This window comes from Myxine glutinosa, chromosome 7 (genome assembly GCF_964187855.1).
Source record: "Myxine glutinosa chromosome 7, kmMyxGlut1.1, whole genome shotgun sequence".
NCBI classification, from domain to species: domain Eukaryota; kingdom Metazoa; phylum Chordata; class Myxini; order Myxiniformes; family Myxinidae; genus Myxine; species Myxine glutinosa.
Window position 1 is genome coordinate 128145166 of NC_136267.1, and position 17615 is coordinate 128162780.

General features: G+C 50.1%; 1 protein-coding gene across 2 annotated transcripts in view; it reads right to left on the reverse strand.

The window, feature by feature from the left end:
- The window catches only part of PECR (peroxisomal trans-2-enoyl-CoA reductase), a 69986-nt gene extending 52892 nt beyond the window's left edge, over positions 1–17094 (reverse strand). The window contains exons 1-3 of one of the 2 annotated variants that reach the window (XM_068123200.2): positions 16715–17094; positions 9737–9870; positions 4817–4982 (exon numbers count right to left, since the gene is read on the reverse strand). In XM_068123200.2, the coding sequence (XP_067979301.2) occupies positions 4817–4982; positions 9737–9870; positions 16715–16826 (412 nt within the window). In that variant the 5' untranslated portion in view covers positions 16827–17094. The remainder of the gene's footprint in view (positions 1–4816; positions 4983–9736; positions 9871–16714) is intronic. The other variant, XM_068123201.2, reaches the window with a different exon arrangement.
- Positions 17095–17615: the final 521 nt, after the last annotated feature.

The window sequence follows — 17615 nt, forward strand, 5'->3', positions numbered from 1 at the left end:
GTAACTTTACAGTCCCCTTTCTCACCTCCTTCTCCATGTGCTCCTTACAGTGCCTCACCTCCTCGCGCACTCCTCCGACCTCCTCACTCACACCTCTTCTGATCTCTTCTCCCATCACTTGCATCTCCTGCCCAGATGCCACCCTCATCTGCTCCATTTCCTCCCTGTGAGCATCCAGTTTGGTTTCTACCCCCATTCTGACCCCCTCTATCTGCTGCTCCATTTGTTTAACTTCCCTTTCCGCTTGGTCCCTCATGTCCCTCAATTTGCCTTCCATACTGTTTTCTAACCCCTCTAACCCATTTTTCACTCCCTCTATCTGATTCTCCTGGGCAGCCATTCTATTTTCTACCCCCTCTAACCCCTTTTGCATCCCTTCCATTTGATTCTCTTGAGCGGCCATTCTGTTTTCTACCCCCGTTAACCCATTTTTCACTTCTTTTATCCCGTTGTCTAACCCCTCAAAATTATTGTCTAACTTCCCAAATTTCTTGTCTAACTCCTCAAAATTATTGTCTAACCCCTCACTGGTACCCCTCGCTTCGTCCCTCATTACCCCCATTTGGCCCTCTAATCGCCCACTATCAACCCTCATTTGCTCACTCTGAGCATCCATCCGGTTCCCCATTACCCCCATACTGCTTTTCAAACCTCTAATTTGGTCTCCCAATTGCTCACTATTCTTTTCCATTCGCTCGTTAGTCTGGGCCATAAGGGCCTTTATTTGCAAAAAAAACAAGTCCAAATCCACCAGGGGCGCTGTCACGGTCGCCGGCGCGGTGACCAGCGAGGCGCCATTTCGCGCGTCTGCTACTTCGTGCGTGACGGCGCTATTTTGCGAACCTGCCGCCCTCACTGCTTCGCTCTCCTCTTGTCCCTCAATTTGGTCCTGGATCGACCCTACCTCACTCTCCTTTACCGGACCCCAGCCGTCTTGACCCGCCATAGCGCGACTTTCAAAATTCGGTTTTTATTTTTATTTTCGTAAAACAAATTCAAATTTCGCCGTTATAATTTCGCGCGGGAAACGCGCTCCGAATCGATTCTACTTGTTACCAATTTGGGCCTAATAAATTTAGTCCCGGGTTCGAATTCCACTCCTCGACACCAATTGTTACAGACGTGGCTTGGATGTTATTTACCGAGCGGTTTTATGGTATGACCACGTCTGCACAAGTTACCCGATTGTGCCCGAACGTTGACTAGTCGCGCGATGCTGGCTCAATAAGAAAAAGAAGACACCCGGCTGGATTACAATAACACAATACGACACCAAGGTTTCGATTCTCAAGACCTCCGGAGGAGATTATATTCGTACGGAAAGGTCAGATTACAGGGGCTAGAAGTATAATCACAGAAAGACAGGCACTTAGACACACTCTTATATTATTCCCAACAGACGACAGATAAACGGGACAAAGCTGACTCACACGGGGGTTGATGGCAGGAAAGGCAGATAGCGATGGCTCAAGGTGCACTCTTGGCTCAAAGCAGGGTCCAGTACGGTCCGGTCCAGAGATGCGGGGAGGTCGCAGCGCTCGGATGGCGTCTTGTCTGCTCAAGCTGGGGGCGCATCTGACGTCACATCCGGCGCGGGGCCGCGTATATCCGGCGGGGAGTGACACGCCCTCGGCTCGTTAGCTCCGCCCCAGATGGAATCGGCACGTTGCTTCTCATTGGGTGCGTGGGGGGGGTTACTGGCTCCGCCCCTGACGAGGAGCTGACAGCCAGCCCCTTCGGGGTAACGCCGTGGAGCGCATGGTCATGGCGGGTAACCGAGCCGGTGTGAGGACGCACACTCCCCGCCCCTCTGTTGTTGTAGTCGTAGTTGTAGTTGTAATTGTTGTTGTAGTTGTTGTTATTGTTGTTGTTTGGGGAAGAAGATGGGAGGAGGTATGGGAAAGGTCCTAAACTCACTACTGATGCCATATTATCACATTCTGGTGCAACGAAGAGTCATAATTAATGGAAACGAGGCCTTAACTGACATAGATTAAGAATAACTAGGAAGATGTCCGAAAGTTGTCTACGTGTGGTGCGGTGGACCTGGGCACGACATTTAATGGGGGAATAAGGGGAAGGTCGGCTCTACTGATTGTTGTTTACATGCAATGGGACTAGGGAATGGGGGATTGGGGAAAGTTGGGGAGTATTGGAGAAAATAGGGGAATATTTACAAGCGGATATGGAGGCCAAATTCCATATTCGCAACAATATATATATATACACAAAGAATTAAGTTAAGCACCCCCCCGTTTTTTTACAACCTCGCACATTACAAGTTTGTTGTCGTCAAAACAGTGTAATATACCCATGATATTGCTATATTTTCTGGAGAAGTGATATTATGGTCACATAAAAACATAACAATCATGCCGTTTTCAATATTTTATTCTGAATAATTTAAGGTGAAATTTTTTGGGAATTTTAGGCATATTTTCACCTCAATTTAAGTATGGAGCTATAGGTCCATCACGGACAGTGTGGATGACGTTTATGTTTTCTAACGTACAGTCATTGTTCTGAGAAGACCTCTAGCGATCTTTGCGTCAATAACGTGTGTAGGACCCACGTGATCGGATGGAGCAAGGTGCTGTGACAACCATCCCCTGGCCTGCGTACAGTCCTGACCTGAACCCCCTCGAGCACGTTTGGGACATGTTGGGACGACAAATTGCGAAGATGGTCCCTCCAATAGCCAATCTGGATGAATTGGAACGTGCATTACATCGGGAATGGAACAACCTGCCACAGCAACGCATACGACGGCTTACAGGGTCTATGAGACGTAGGGTTGAGTCAGTGATCCGATCACGTGGGTCCTACACACGTTATTGACGCAAAGATCGCTAGAGGTCTTCTCAGAACAATGACTGTACGTTAGAAAACATAAACGTCATCCACACTGTCCGTGATGGACCTATAGCTCCATACTTAAATTGAGGTGAAAATATGCCTTAAATTCCCAAAAATTTTCACCTTAAATTATTCAGAATAAAATATTGAAAACGGCATGATTGTTATGTTTTTATGTGACCATAATATCACTTCTCCAGAAAATATAGCAATATCATGGGTATATTACACTGTTTTGACGACAACAAACTTGTAATGTGCGAGGTTGTAAAAAAACGGGGGGGTGCTTAACTTAATTCTTTGTGTATATATATATATATATATATATATATATATATATATATATATATATATATATATATATATATATATATTTGTGCAGCGTCTGTCCTGTCCTGTGTTGTGTTGTGTTGTGTTGTCTTGTGTTGTCACTGAACTACTTTCTCAAACTTTTGTGAAATCGTACCAAACTTCTGGTATGCACATATCTCTCCCGTCGGTATGTCCTAAGGGTATTTTTTGGGGGGAATTTTTTTTTCAACTTCAGTTGTTTATAAAATGTGATGTCACGTATATTACAAATACATTTGTGCAAAATAATTGTTTGAATTATGATTGGTTTAATTTAAACCATGACAAAACGGTAACTCGGGTACAGTCATTTATCTATATATCGACACATCTGGGCAGTGTCTGTGTTGTCACTTAACGACTCCCTCAAACTTTTGTTTCCGTGGTTGTGAAGTGATTTTAAAAACGTTGTGGTGGTTCTGAATCACGTGGTGGTTTTGAATCACGTGGTGGTGAGGTATTTTGAATTATGTGGTGGTGAGGTGTTTTTAAATGATGTGGTGGTGAGGTGTTTTTAAATCACATGGTGGTGAGGTGTTTTGAATTACGTGGTGGTGAGGTATTTATAATTACGTGGTGGTGAGGTGTTTTTAATTAGGTGGTGGTGAGGTGTTTTGAATTCGTTGGTGATGAGGTGTTTTGAATTATGTGGTGGTGAGGTGTTTTGAATTACTTGGTGGTGAGGTGTTTTGAATTACGTGGTGGTGAGGTGTAATCGTCCCAAACTTCCAGTCTGCACCTACCCCTCCCCTATGTATGTGCTGAGGGGTTCTTTCTTGAAAAAAAAACATTCAACCTAAATCTTCAACCTAAATTGCCTATAAAAATGTAATATCACAAACACAACAAATACATTTTTGCAAAGTAATTGTTTGTATTATGATTGGTGAAAATCATGGCAACACAGCACCTCAGGTACAGTCATTAGCCTCAGCTAAAATAAGCCCGTTCCTCAGTATCGACGCTTGGTGAGGCGAGCGCAGCGAGCCGAGCCAAGCTAGTATATAATATGCATATGTGCTACAATTATAACATATTGAGAAGTGATAACATTTTACAGTTCCATGTGTAAATCAAGTCAGGTGACCGTGTATCAAGTGCTCCAACTAATCCCGGTCATGGGGTAAGTTGGAACATTAATTATTCTATGGTTTTAGAGGCTTAACCGAAACATCAGATATATGAATAATAATGACTCATGTGGCTGAAGTTTAGGTTAAGCCTTAAAACTATAGAATAATTAATTATTCTCAGATGAACATGTTGATTACAATTGGTTTTGACACAACTATTCTGGGTTGTAGGTCGACAAATCTACCAGGAAGACATGTTTTTGCGAGCAACGCTTTGTACCACCACTATTGTTTTTGCTTGTGGTCATGATGACACTCTTCAACTTTGTCAAGGTCAGGGAATGAAAATATAGGATGCTCAGCATTTGGCTTGCTATGGCTGCAATGTCTGAGAAACTTCGATGTGACAAAATATAGGATGTGGGGTTAGTTGGAACATGTTTCAACTAACCCCCAATGTTCATGTGACAATCTTATGTACAGTACACAACATAGTGCTCAACAAAACTGCTTTTGACCACAGATAGGCACATCACCTTCCCTGCAGCAAAGGAAGGTCCCCGTCAGGTTCGTTTCAACAACAGCATGCCAACCCTTTTTACGGATACCCGATGCAGGGCTTAAAAACTGGCCACCACCATTGTTTACCAAATAATCCACTTTGCCATATGTTTCCATGGTGGTCTGCATAAGCTGTTGAACCTGCGAGACAACCAAACACAAGCATTGATCAATGAAGGCTTAAATAATATTGTCCACACAAGATATAAGTACTTGGAAAATACAAAAACATATAAAACCTGGCGGGTGGGGATTGGGGGAGGGGTGGATTTTTTTGCCCTTAATAACCGAAGATAGTGACATCCAAAACTCCTGGAAACATGAATTTGTTTATAGTGACCTGGGAACTGCTACCTGCACTGCAACCACACTCTGAGGCAGTAATTAATGCAGACTGGTGTCGAAGGAATACCTGAGAACACCAAACCACATGATACTCGCAGATTCGAGCAGGAACTTGGAATTAGTTCAGGGTTCTGGAGAGTATTCCTCTACTCTTCGTGGAAGACACCAAAAATATTGGCACCCTTGCACGTTTTTCAAATAACTCACAATTTTCTCTAAAAATAAGTTGAGATTGACAAAAGTATTTGGTCTCCACAATTCTTTATTTCACTGTTAATATTACAGAACCTTTGTTTTTGATTCAAAACTTAATATATCCTTTTAAATCATAAAATAAAAAGAAATGGCATTGACAAAATTCTTGACACCCGAGACTTGATATTTGGTAGCACAGCTTTGGACAAAATAACTACAGTCAAGCGCTTCCTAAAGCCATGAATGAGCTTCCTACATCTCTCTACTGGCAGTTTGGCCCACTCTTCTTGTGCAAACTGCTCCAGTTCTCACAGATTTGAAGAGTGCCTTCTCCCAACTGCTTTTTTCAGATCTCCCCACAGGTGTTCAATGGGATTTAGATCTGACTCATTGCTGGCCTCTTCAGAACAGCCCAGCGTTTTGTATCGAACCATTCCTGTGTGCTTTTTGAAGTGTGTTTGGGGTCATTGTCCTGCTGCAAGACCCATGACCTTCGACGGAGACCCAGCTTTCTGACAATGGGTTGAACATTGCGCTCCAAAATGCCTTGGTAATCTCCTGATTTCATGATGCCATGCACACATTCAAGGTACCCAGTGCCAGAGGCAGCACAGCAACCCCAAAACATCACTGAACCTCCTCCATGTTTGACTAGGGAAGGTGCTCTTTTATGTGAAGGCTTCATTTTGTTTTCTGTAAACATAGAGATAATGTGCTTTACCAAAAAGCTCGAATTTTCTCTCATCTGTCCACAGGACATTCTCCCAGAAGGATTTTGGCTTGTTCAGGTGTGTTTTGGCATACTCCAGTCAGGCTTTCTTATGTGTCTCTCTCTCTCTCTCTCTCTCTCTCTCTCTCTCTCTCTCTCTCTCTCTCTCTCTCTCTCTCTCTCTCTCTCTCTCTCTCTCTCTCTCTCAGCAGTGGGGTCCTCCTGGGTCTCTTACCATAGAATCCTGTTTCATTGAGTTGGTGACGGATGGTGCGAGTAAAAACTGTCTTACCTTGTGTCTGAAGGTCAGCTTGAATCTGTCTGGCAGTTGATCGAGGTGCTTTCTCTTCACCATTCGAACAATCCTTCGCTGCAATCTTCAATCAAGTTTTCTCTTTAGGCCACATTCAGGAAGGTTGGCTGCAGTGCCATGGGCCTTAAACTTCCTGATAACATTGCGTACGATGGACACCGAAACATCTAGGTCTCTGGAGATGGACTTGTAGCCTTGAGATTGTCCATGCTTGGCTACAATCTTGTGTCTGACCTCCTCAGACAATTCTCTGGTTTTCTTTCTTTTCTCCATGCTCATTGTGGTGCACACAGTGACACGAAACAGCAGAATGACTCCTTTTCTCTTTTCAAACTGGTTGAACGAGTGATTTTTATATTGCAGGCACCTGCAACTCACCACGGGTAAGTTCAATTCAAAAGTAAAGGAGAATCACCTGCTCGAAATCTAATTGTTTCTAACAACCTCTAAAAGGTGCCAATAATATTGTCCGGGCCATTTTAGGATTTATATGTGGAATAAGCTAAAATTTCGTCATTTTTCAGCTTTTTTTGGTTTTGTTCCACTGCAAACCAAAGAAATACATGTGGATACCAAAATATATTTTAATTTCAACAGTTTTCTGGAAGAAATGGTGCATTATTTGAAAAAAGTGCAAGGGTGCCAACATTTTTGGCCACAACTGTACACAAGCTAATGTTAGCAGATGGGACCCCATTTTAAGGGACGACACAAACAATTATGTAGTTTTGACAAAACGGCAGCTTTATTCCAATAGAATCCAGACTGGAGTAAGTCCGCTACCTCCGCCCCATTCTATCAAACTTAGATGACTAGGTGGCTCAAATCTACTGAAATAGAGCTGTCGTTTTGTTAAAACTGGCCGCCCGATCTGGATTCAAGTCATCCTTCAAAAGAGAAGGCCACTGGGTGGTAATAGCTCGGCCAAATATTTTGCTTAGTGTTATCTATTATAGCAATACCTGCTGCAGGAGTGGCTGCTGGAATGTGGATAAAGACACAGGACCAATGGGAAAAATCAATGGGCTTTACCTGTGCCCTCTTAAAAAACAGTCAATTACAGGAATTACAGGACATTCACAAGCATTGCCACAAACAGTGGATAACATCATCCTTGATGCAATCTGTATATTTTCAATAAAATGACTACACTATTCAAAATGGAAAAGCTGGGTGTGGCATCTCCGTTTTTCCGAATGGCATTACGTTGTACACGTGTGATCACTTAGGCCGGAGTTGTATCGTGCTGTCGCTTTGCCTGATGACTCTGAGGTGGGTGAAGATTCTGTCACAGCCTTAAACTAGAACGGAACTCTTCGACATCGCCTGATATGCCTCCGCCAACATTATTACATCATTATACATACTTGTACCAAGTTTGATTTAAATCTCTTCAGCTGTTCTCACGTATCCCATTTTTATCTGACATGACCTTTGACCTTTGATGCCGAAATCTAATCAATTCGTCTTTGTATCATGATATGTACTTACACCTAGTTTGGTCAAACTCCTATCACCGGTTGACAAGTTAGCGCAGTAAGAGAATTTATATCTAATGGGACCCCTGACCTTTGACCTCTTGACCCCATAATCTAATCTGTTTATCTTCACATCATAGTGCATACTTGATCTAAGTTTGATTTAAATCCCTTCTTTAGCCATTTTCAAGTTATCATGATAACAAAAACCTATCACGGACGAATGGATGGACAGCAGGATGGCAACTCAAAAACATAATGCCTCTGGCGACTTCGTCCGTTGAGGCATGAAAAAGTAAATAAGCATACTGACCAACTCATTGGAATGATGCCATAACCACAACCAATAAGGTGCACACAGACAGAGATGATTACTTAATAATGGTGTAACACAAGGAAACACCGATCTGGTCACAAGAATACTGACGCGGAAATTATTTCTCAGGGCTAAGAGTGTATAGATTAGAATAGTTATTTCCATTAGTTCATGTTTTAGCGCAACAGTGAGGTAAAACGAACTGTCAGGAATACGCGCCGATTATTGTATAAAAAGCATTTCGCCCCCCCCCCCTCACCCCCCCACCCCCTCCGCCCCCCCCCCCCCTCCGAATGTTAAGTCTAAAACCGCTTCTCCCTTAACCCCTTATTAATGCTTTACCCTCTGTAAATCTGTCTTTTAAAAGAAAGCGGCCTTGCAGGTGGAGCAGAGGGCTAGTTCAAGTGTGTTCAGGCCAAGTTTAGAACATTGTGGAGGACCCAAGAAGTTTGGGGGTGGGCTTCGGCTTCAGGGACGCCTCGATGGCCAATGGGTACAGAGTGGGCAGGCCTGGGCAACATCATGGGGAGAGGAGTCGACCGAGGTGTTAAAAGGGGCCCCGGACTAAGTTCAAACTCGTCCTGTCTGGGGTTCGGCTGGAGAGGATGTATCACAGCAGAGCTCCCATGGAGGCGGGGCTAGTTTCTCCCATAAGCCCCATCCTTTTCCCATCTGCCGGAATCTGCCGTCGTAGCATCAAGCCAGCTCTCCTGCTGACCGGCAGGACCATGGGCTTCCGCATGCCTCTGAATGCTCCAATTTATTTTGTTGTCCTGCTGGACCTGCGGCCCCCGCCACAATTAGGTATTCTATGTCCCATCAAAAATCTCTGGTCTTTCTCCTGTGGTGTGTCTGAGGCCTTAATATGGGTAAGTTAAGAACTTCCGACATTTGAATCCCTGGGGAGCGTATTTATTTTGCAAATAGAACTGTATATACAATTGTAGAAGTGCCTTCTGTGTTATTCCTGACACCCCTCCCCTTCCATCTCCCCTCCATCACCTTTAAATACACATTCTCAAATGAACTTGGTTTCTTTGAGTGAGTCGCACTGTCACGATCGCAGAGTGAGAATTATCGTGTTGGCTAGTTTTAAACATCCTTTTGGAGGATATTCTTTAGGGTGCTTAATGCCCATTATTAAAGTCCACCGCCTTTCTGGTGAAACCACCGCTCGGATTTTCCTCTCGATTATGGCCCAGCGAGGCAGGGTGACCGGTGCGCCGCCCGATCGGCAGTCGGTGTTTCAAATTGGACTAGAGAGAGGAGCGAATAGACCCTTAATCCATCCCGGAGCGTCCCGACCATTTGGCCGACGTGATCCCCACAACAATACCAAGCACTCAGTCTTCTGCAAGGCAGAAATTTGTAATCCATAAATACTGAATCAAACACCCATGCCGCACACCAGTAACCAAGTGCTGCGTATACATGTGTGTAACGTGTTAATTCGTTGTTGTTGTTGTTGTTACATGTTTCATTCATATTTTAACCTCACTTTCCTATTAACTGCCATGGAAAATTATACTTATAAAACACCTCGAGTTCTTCACGGATGTTGCAGGCCTTTACAAGGACGCGAGGCAAGTTGGACTTGGGGTAAGGTGCCTGCAACTCATGAGCAGCTTGCTCCAGCCTGTCCAGCTTGCGGGATGCAATCACTACATTACAGTCTGTTGTGTGGGATACGTGTCACAAACATAGAAGAGAGCACTTGTCAGCAGAATATTATGAACAATAAATTAACGATTTTTAAAAGTTACATTTACAGTTACTCTTCATTCATTCATTTGTGTGCAACACGTGGCTGATTCTATACATCATTGCTGGGAGCATAGCCATGCCGCTGATGCAGTGTCCCCTGTCAGTTTGGGAAAGAATTTGTAAATTGTACAGGATACCAGTGATAACTCGCCTCCTTCTAGTAAAAACCACTGTTGTGATCTTACAAGTCCATTGATGACCAGTGCTGACAGACGGGTCCTCCGGCTCATCCTTGATGTCCTGCTAACACCGTTGGACGGCGGACCATTGATGCAGCACCCCGAGTATGAAACACCAATCTGACAGTTTATAATGGGGTGAAGATTTAAATCCAGCTTACTAACAAGTGCTTATATCTATAAGCCATCCTACCAACCCACAGTCAGATTGAAGAATGCTATTTACTTGTTTATTTTATTTTTTTAAATTCATATTCAGAAGAAGTTCGTGTAAATGTACATGACTCATCATGAAAAAGAAGAAGACCACTCCTTTTGCATCCTCAGATGCATTTAGGGCTACCGAAGCTGTTTCTTAGGCTATTGGGCACAATCCTGGGTGGGTCACCACTCTGACACAGGATATTCAAATAGCTCATTACTCCCAGGAAGCTGGTACTCATTTTGCCGACTTCAGAAGGATGACAACTGCAGTGTTAATTTCAACAGCAGCAGCTTGAACTCAGGACCTCAAGATCTCAAGCCAGTCACCTTAACCATTAAGCCAACACCAACCGGACTCATCATGAACATCATACGTTGTTATGCACAGTTCCCTTATGCACAGTTCTCAACAGAAAAAAAAAAATGCTAAAGAGGAAAAAAGAAAGAAGAGGAAACCCCCTCTTTTCTTTTTGCAGACGACTCAACATTGTGTTGTACATTACCTCATTGCTCTGATAGCTGCATCTCACTATGTTGATCTGGAAATTATTAGAGTCTGGCCTGATACATGGAACAGGTCCTTCAATACTGGAAAATCTTCGTCTCGTCCTATAGCTCAGGAATGATTAATCAAACAAACGCACCTGTATATTTCATTTGTCAGAAGAGAACTGTAAGAGATTCAGTCTATTGACCTTCTGGGACTCACCATTAACCATGGCCTTTTCTGATGATCACATGGCAAAGTTGGTCCCCAAAGCCAGCTGCAGACAGGGAAACCTCTGTCAATCTCATCCTTTATTTGGACAATCAGAGCTCCTCAATCTACAAGGTGTTTGCCTGTAACTCAATGGAGAATTGCTCTCCTCTATGGGCTGGTGCCCCAGCATCACATCTGTCTCTCTTGGATTTGGTGGAATCTAAATTTGTACATCTTTCACCTCATTCCTCGGCTCTCTTGTCTATGGAACCACCATCCAGAGGCTGTTCTCTCACTTCCCCTACCCCCAACACAACACCACAAACACCTAGCCGCATGCACTACACAGGGAGGACGAGCTCCGCCCCTCGGACGGAGGTTAAACTGGGCATCCCGTCTGCCAGCATTGGTGGACGTCAGAGAATTTTCTCCAAGAGGAGGCGGGTTATCTCTGACACTCTGAGCAAATTACTGTCCAAACATACAGGGGGCAGCAGCAGCAGCACTGTTATGACGGGGGAGGAGGAAGGTGGGGTGGTGGTTGGGGAGTGGGAGGGAAAGGGGGGGGAGGGAGGAGGGAGCTGCTAATTTTAACTTCAGTGTTGCCCAGGTAAAAAAAGGAAATTGTAATGCCCTCTGCCACCACACCAACACCAGGTGGCGCTATACGGTCCACATTAACATAGAGAATTTAAGCCCCTCCCTCCACACACACATACACACACACACACACACACACACACACACACACACACAAAGTTGTATTGTACCCCAAGTTTGGAGTTTATCATTCATCTTCTTTTTTTTTCATTCATTCATTTATTCTCATTTTATCCCACTCTTCTGCGATGGAATAAGAAAATAAAGGGCACCCTGTGGCGGACACGAAAGCTCACTGGCGTGAGGGCATCATTCCACGCACCAAGTGGGCGGCGGCCACGCCTGAGGGGTAGGCGTGGCCGCGGGATATACACCGGGCGCGCAGCCCGGAGCGCGCCAGTGCTACAGTGAGCTCTTTTAATAAAGACTCTTAAACTCACCGCGTTGTCCGCTTCCTTCTTGTTGTGCAAGCAAGCGCGCGTAGCACCGCGCTTCATTGGTGACCCTCCGACGTTATGGTCAGCCGTCGCTGACCACCCGAATACGCCATCGCAATGGCAAACAACGCGGTCCAAATGAAACTCCCCGAGTTCTGGGAGACGCAAGCCGAAGTCTGGTTCCTGCAGGCAGAAGCCCAGTTCCGACTTCGAGGCATCACGGTGGACGAGACCAGGTACTGCCACGTGGTCGCTTCCCTCGGGCCCGGCACGGCCGGCCGCGTCGTGTCGGTCCTGAGGAACCCACCGGCCGACGGCAGGTACGAGGCGATCAAGCGTCTCCTCCTCGCCACGTTCGGCCTCACGGTGGACGCATGGGCCGACCGCCTCCTGGACCTCCCCGAGCTCGGTGACACGCGACCGTCGGTCCGCATGGACCATATGCTGTCGTTGTTGGGCGACGAAACCCCGAACGCTCTTTTCCGGGCGTTATTTCGACGCCAGCTGCCGGCACGAGTACGCCTCGCCTTGGGCGGTTCTGTGACGACAGAACCCCGGGCTCTCGCTGCCGAAGCCGACAGGTTCTTCGCGGCTTTGGACGCGCAGGCGAGTTTTGGCGCGGCCGCTGCGCATCCTGAGGCTGACCCTGATGCTGATGCACCACACCTCGGGGATCCCGAGGCTGATGCACGCCGCGTGGCCGCCGCCACGCCACGCCACGCCCACCACCACCGCGAAAACCGTGGCCTCCGCCTTCGCCGCAAACCTGGTGCCATTTCCACGCCAGGTTTGGCCACAAGGCAAGGAATTGTTGCCCGCCGTGCTCCTTCGGCAAGTCGGGAAACTACAAAGCCGGCGCTCGTAGCGGCCCTGAGCGTCGGCCATTCCGGCAGCCTTATTTTTATAACGGACACCTTGTCCGGGCGCCGTTTCCTGTGCGATACGGGGGCACAGGTGAGCGTTATCCCTGCCTCTACGTCCGACAAGCACACCGTGGGCCGGGGCCCCGCGTTGCTTGCCGCAAATGGAACACCCATACGCACATTCGGGAAGCGCTGCCTCTCCCTGCGGTTCGGAAGGCAACGCTTCGAGTGGACGTTCGTAACCGCTAGTGTCCCCATGGCACTGCTCGGTGCGGACTTCCTCTGTGCACACGGGTTGTTGGTAGTTGTGAAGAACAGACGTCTCGTCCAGGCTGAAACATTCAGCTCGCTTGCTTGCGCGCTGAGCAGCTCGTTGAGCGGCTCACTGAGCGGCTCACTGAGCGGCTAGCCAAGCGGCTTGCTGAGCGGTTCGGTCCCGGCGAGGTTAGTTTGTACACTTCCGGCAGCGGACGACTTCACCCACCTCCTCGCCAGCTTCCTGGCCCTTACGCGGCCCACCTTCTCGGCGGGGGCCGTCAAGCACGGGGTGGAACACCACATCCCCACCGCCGGGCCACCGGTCTACGCCCGGGCACGCCGCCTCAAGCCGACGAAGCTCGCGGTAGCTAAAGCGGCGTTCGCTACGCTGGAGCGGCTCGGCATCGTGCGGCGCTCAGAGAGTGCTTGGGCGTCGCCGCTTCACATCATGCAAAAGCCCGGCGGGGGATGGCGACTGTGCGGGGACTACCGGCGCCTCAACGACGCCACCACCCCCGACCGTTACCGCGTCCCCCACATCCAGGACTTCTCCGCCCAGTTGGCAGGCATGTCCTTCTTTTCGAAGGTGGACCTCATACGCGGATACCATCAGGTCCCCGTCAGGCCGGAGGACATCCCGAAGACGGCCGTCATCACGCCGTTCGGACTGTTCGAATTTCTTCGGATGCCCTTCGGTTTGAAGAATGCGGCTCAGGCATTCCAGCGACTCATGGACAGCGTCTTGCGCGACTTGGATTTTGTGTACGTATACCTGGACGACATCCTCGTCGCCAGCGCGTCCCGCGAAGAGCACCTTCACCATCTCCGCACGGCGCACGCTCTTCGAACGTCTGGGCCAGCACGGCCTGATCGTGAACCCCGCCAAGTGCAGGTTCGGTGTCGATGAAATCGACTTTTTGGGGCACCGCGTCATCAGGCACGGGGCCGTCCCCCTACCGGCCAAGGTGGAGGCGGTGAAGGGGTTTCCGCGCCCCCGCATGATCAAGGGGCTCCAGGAGTTCCTGGGCATGGTAAACTTTTACCATCGGTTACTGCCCCGCATCGCCCAGCTCCTGCGCCCCTTGCACGAGGCCCTCCGAGGGAAGCCGGGCAAAGGTGATGTTACCTGGACCGCGCAGATGGACGCGGCGTTCGCGGACGCGAAGCTCACCTTGGCTAACGCCACCATGCTTGCGCACCCGGCGCCCGATGCACCGATCGCCCTCACCACCGACGCCTCAGACTACGCGGTGGGCGCGGTGCACGAGCAATGGGTGCATGGTGCTTGGCAACCACTGGCGTTCTTCAGCCGGCAGCTTCGCCCGCCCGAACGCCGCTATAGTACCTTCGACCACGAGTTGCTCGGGCTTCACCTGGCGGTCAGGCACTTCCGCCATCTGCTCGAGGGCCGTGCGTTCATGGCCTTCGTCGACCACAAGCCACTGGTCTTCGCGATGGGCAAGGTCGCCGAGCCGTGGTCGGCCCGGCAGCAGCGTCACCTCTCGGCCGTGTCCGAGTACACGACGGACATCCGGCACGTCGCGGGGAAGGACAACCCGGTGGCGGATTGCCTTTCCCGGTCCGTCGCCCACGCCGTCCACCTTGGCATCGACTATGCCCGGATGGCGGCGGACCAGGCCGCCGACCCCGGCGTCCAGGCCTTGCGGACCGCCGTCACGGGCCTCCGCGTCACCGAGGTGCCGTTCGACGGCGCGGCCCTCTTGTGCGACGTCTCCCTCGGGCGGCGTCGCCCCATCGTGCCGGCTGGCAGCGCCAGGTTTTTGACGCCATCCACGGCCTGTCCCACCCAGGCACGAAGGCCTCCCAGAGGTTGGTCGCCGACAAGTTTGTCTGGCACGGCCTCCGGAAGGCCGTCCGCGGCTGGACCAGGACGTGCCTCGCATGCCAGCGCACGAAGGTGCACCGGCACACCCAGGCCCCATTGGCCCCGTTCACGGTGCCGGAACGAAGGTTCGACCACGTACACGTGGACCTGGTGGGACCTCTGCCCCCCTCGCGGGGTTTCACCCATGTCCTGACGATGGTGGACCGCACCACCCGGTGGCCGGAGGCCGTGCCTTTGGCGGTGACGATGGCGGCGGACGTCGCACAGGCATTCATCGCCACCTGGGTCGCCCGGTTCGGCGCCCCCTCGGACATATCATCCGACCGCGGCCCCCAGTTCACCTCGGAGCTCTGGGGGACGGTCGCGCGGGGGCTCGGGGTCCAGCTGCACCGAACCACGGCCTACCACCCCCAGGCCAACGGCCTGTGTGAGCGGTTCCACCGCTCGTTGAAGGCCGCGCTCCGGGCCACCCTCCGCAACGGCGGCTGGGTCGACAGGCTCCCCTGGGTCCTGCTGGGCCTCCAGACGGCGCCCAAGGACGACCTGCGCACATCCGCGGCGGAGTTGGTCTTCGGACAACCGCTGCGGGTGCTGGGCGAGTTCCTCCCCGACCCCACGGCACCATGGTCCGCGGCGCAGGAGCGCGCCGCGCTGCAGGAGACGGCCCGGAGGTTCTCCCCGGTGCCGACGGCGCACCACGGGCACCCACCTACCCACGTCGCCCCGGAGCTTCGCACCACGGAGTACGTCTTCGTCCGGCACGACGCCCACCGGACACCACTGTGGCCCCCGTACGATGGGCCTTTCCGCGTGCTGGAGACCGGGGTGAAACATTTCACCTTGGACATCGGCGGTACTCCCGACCGCGTCTCGGTGGATCGCCTCAAACCGGCCCACCTCGATGTGGACCACCCACCGCCGGTGGCTCGGCCCCCGTGTCGGGGCCGCCCCCCTGCGGGCGGACCCCCGGCACCGCCCAGGCCCGCCGGCACGCCGCCCCCCGGTCCTGCGCCCATCCCGGGTGCAGCCGGAGGCATCCCAGCTGGCATCCCTGCACCCCGGACGCCGCCGGTCGCCAGAGGGCGCTTCGGCCGGGTCATCCGTTTGCCCCGCAAACTGGTCCTCCAGGTGCGCGGGAATTCTGGGGGGGCGCGTGTGGCGGACACGAAAGCTCAATGGCGTGAGGGCATCATTCCACGCACCAAGTGGGCGGCGGCCACGCCGAGGGGTAGGCGTGGCCGCGGGATATACACCCGGCGCGCAGCCCGGAGCGCGCCAGTGCTACAGTGAGCTCTTTTAATAAAGACTCTTAAACTCACCGCGTTGTCCGCTTCCTTCTTGTTGTGCAAGCAAGCGCGCGTATCACCGCGCTTCAACCCCTTAGATGACTAGAGCTTTCCACCGTGTGCCAGAAAGAGCAATCAATGACAATAGAAGTGGAGGAAGGCACAACCGAGCTGGAAGTGGAAGATACATCAGGTTGGTGCCTTTTATTCAGAGAAGCTTTTAACTCCAAACTTCCCTTTGTGAAGAACTTGTAGTTTATCCTCAACAGTCGGCACAAGTTAATCTTGGTCTAACTCGAACTTCAGGTCCACTTGCTCACCACGCGCATCTCACCATCCTCACTCACCCATCCGCCCCGTTCTCGCACCCACCCACTCACCCAGAGACAGCAGCTCCCTTGCGATCGCTTTGCCTATTCCCGTTCCACCTCCCGTCACGATGGCCACTCTTCCAGTAAACAAGTGTTCCCTGAATACGCTGCGCAGCGCCATCTGTACAGACAATGACGACACTTCAAATCGGTACCAAGTCCGTGCTCAATCGGAATTAAATAAAACAGGAGAAAGATGTTTCAAAAAAACGTTTTTCTATCCTTCGAACAACAGTAGATCAGAGGTGAGTTGGATTGAAGTGGGCGAGGACTTCCGGTTATAGTCCTTCCCATGTTGGGTGGATCGAACATGGACTCCTCCCTCCCCATGAGTATCCCCACTTCCACAACAGGATTGTCGTCCCATCGAATGGGTCTACTCACCAATCGGATACCTGGGCTGTCTTCGCTCTTTCGAAGCTCCTCGGAATCGTACACAAAGTACGTCACCCTCTTTGACAAACGTACACAAAGCACTGCATACATGACACTTCTTTGACACCCCACCTCCTGCGCCGCTCTGTGACGCTTCAACCTCCCCCCCCCCCCCCCCCCTTACAAAAATAGATAGTCCCAAGTAAGCCGAACGCTCCTCTCTCGATGGAAGGTGATCCTAGACGGGCTGCATCAGGTGATAAAGAGGGACTTAGAGGTCTTAAGGGTCTTTGGATCCATACTCCATAGGGTCTTAAGGAAACTAAAGGGGTCCACAGGGTCGTAAAGACTCTATAAAGGGGTCCAAAGTGTCGTAAGGGTTTTAAAAGGACAAAAAGAGCAAAGTGACCAATACTAATCGGGAGAGATGGTAACACGTCACTTTAGCCAGGTCTCAAACAAGTTTAAAGTCTTTGAGGGCAAGTCTCAAGTCGTGGAGGGCAAGTCTCAACTAAGAGGGTCAGTCTCAAGTCGT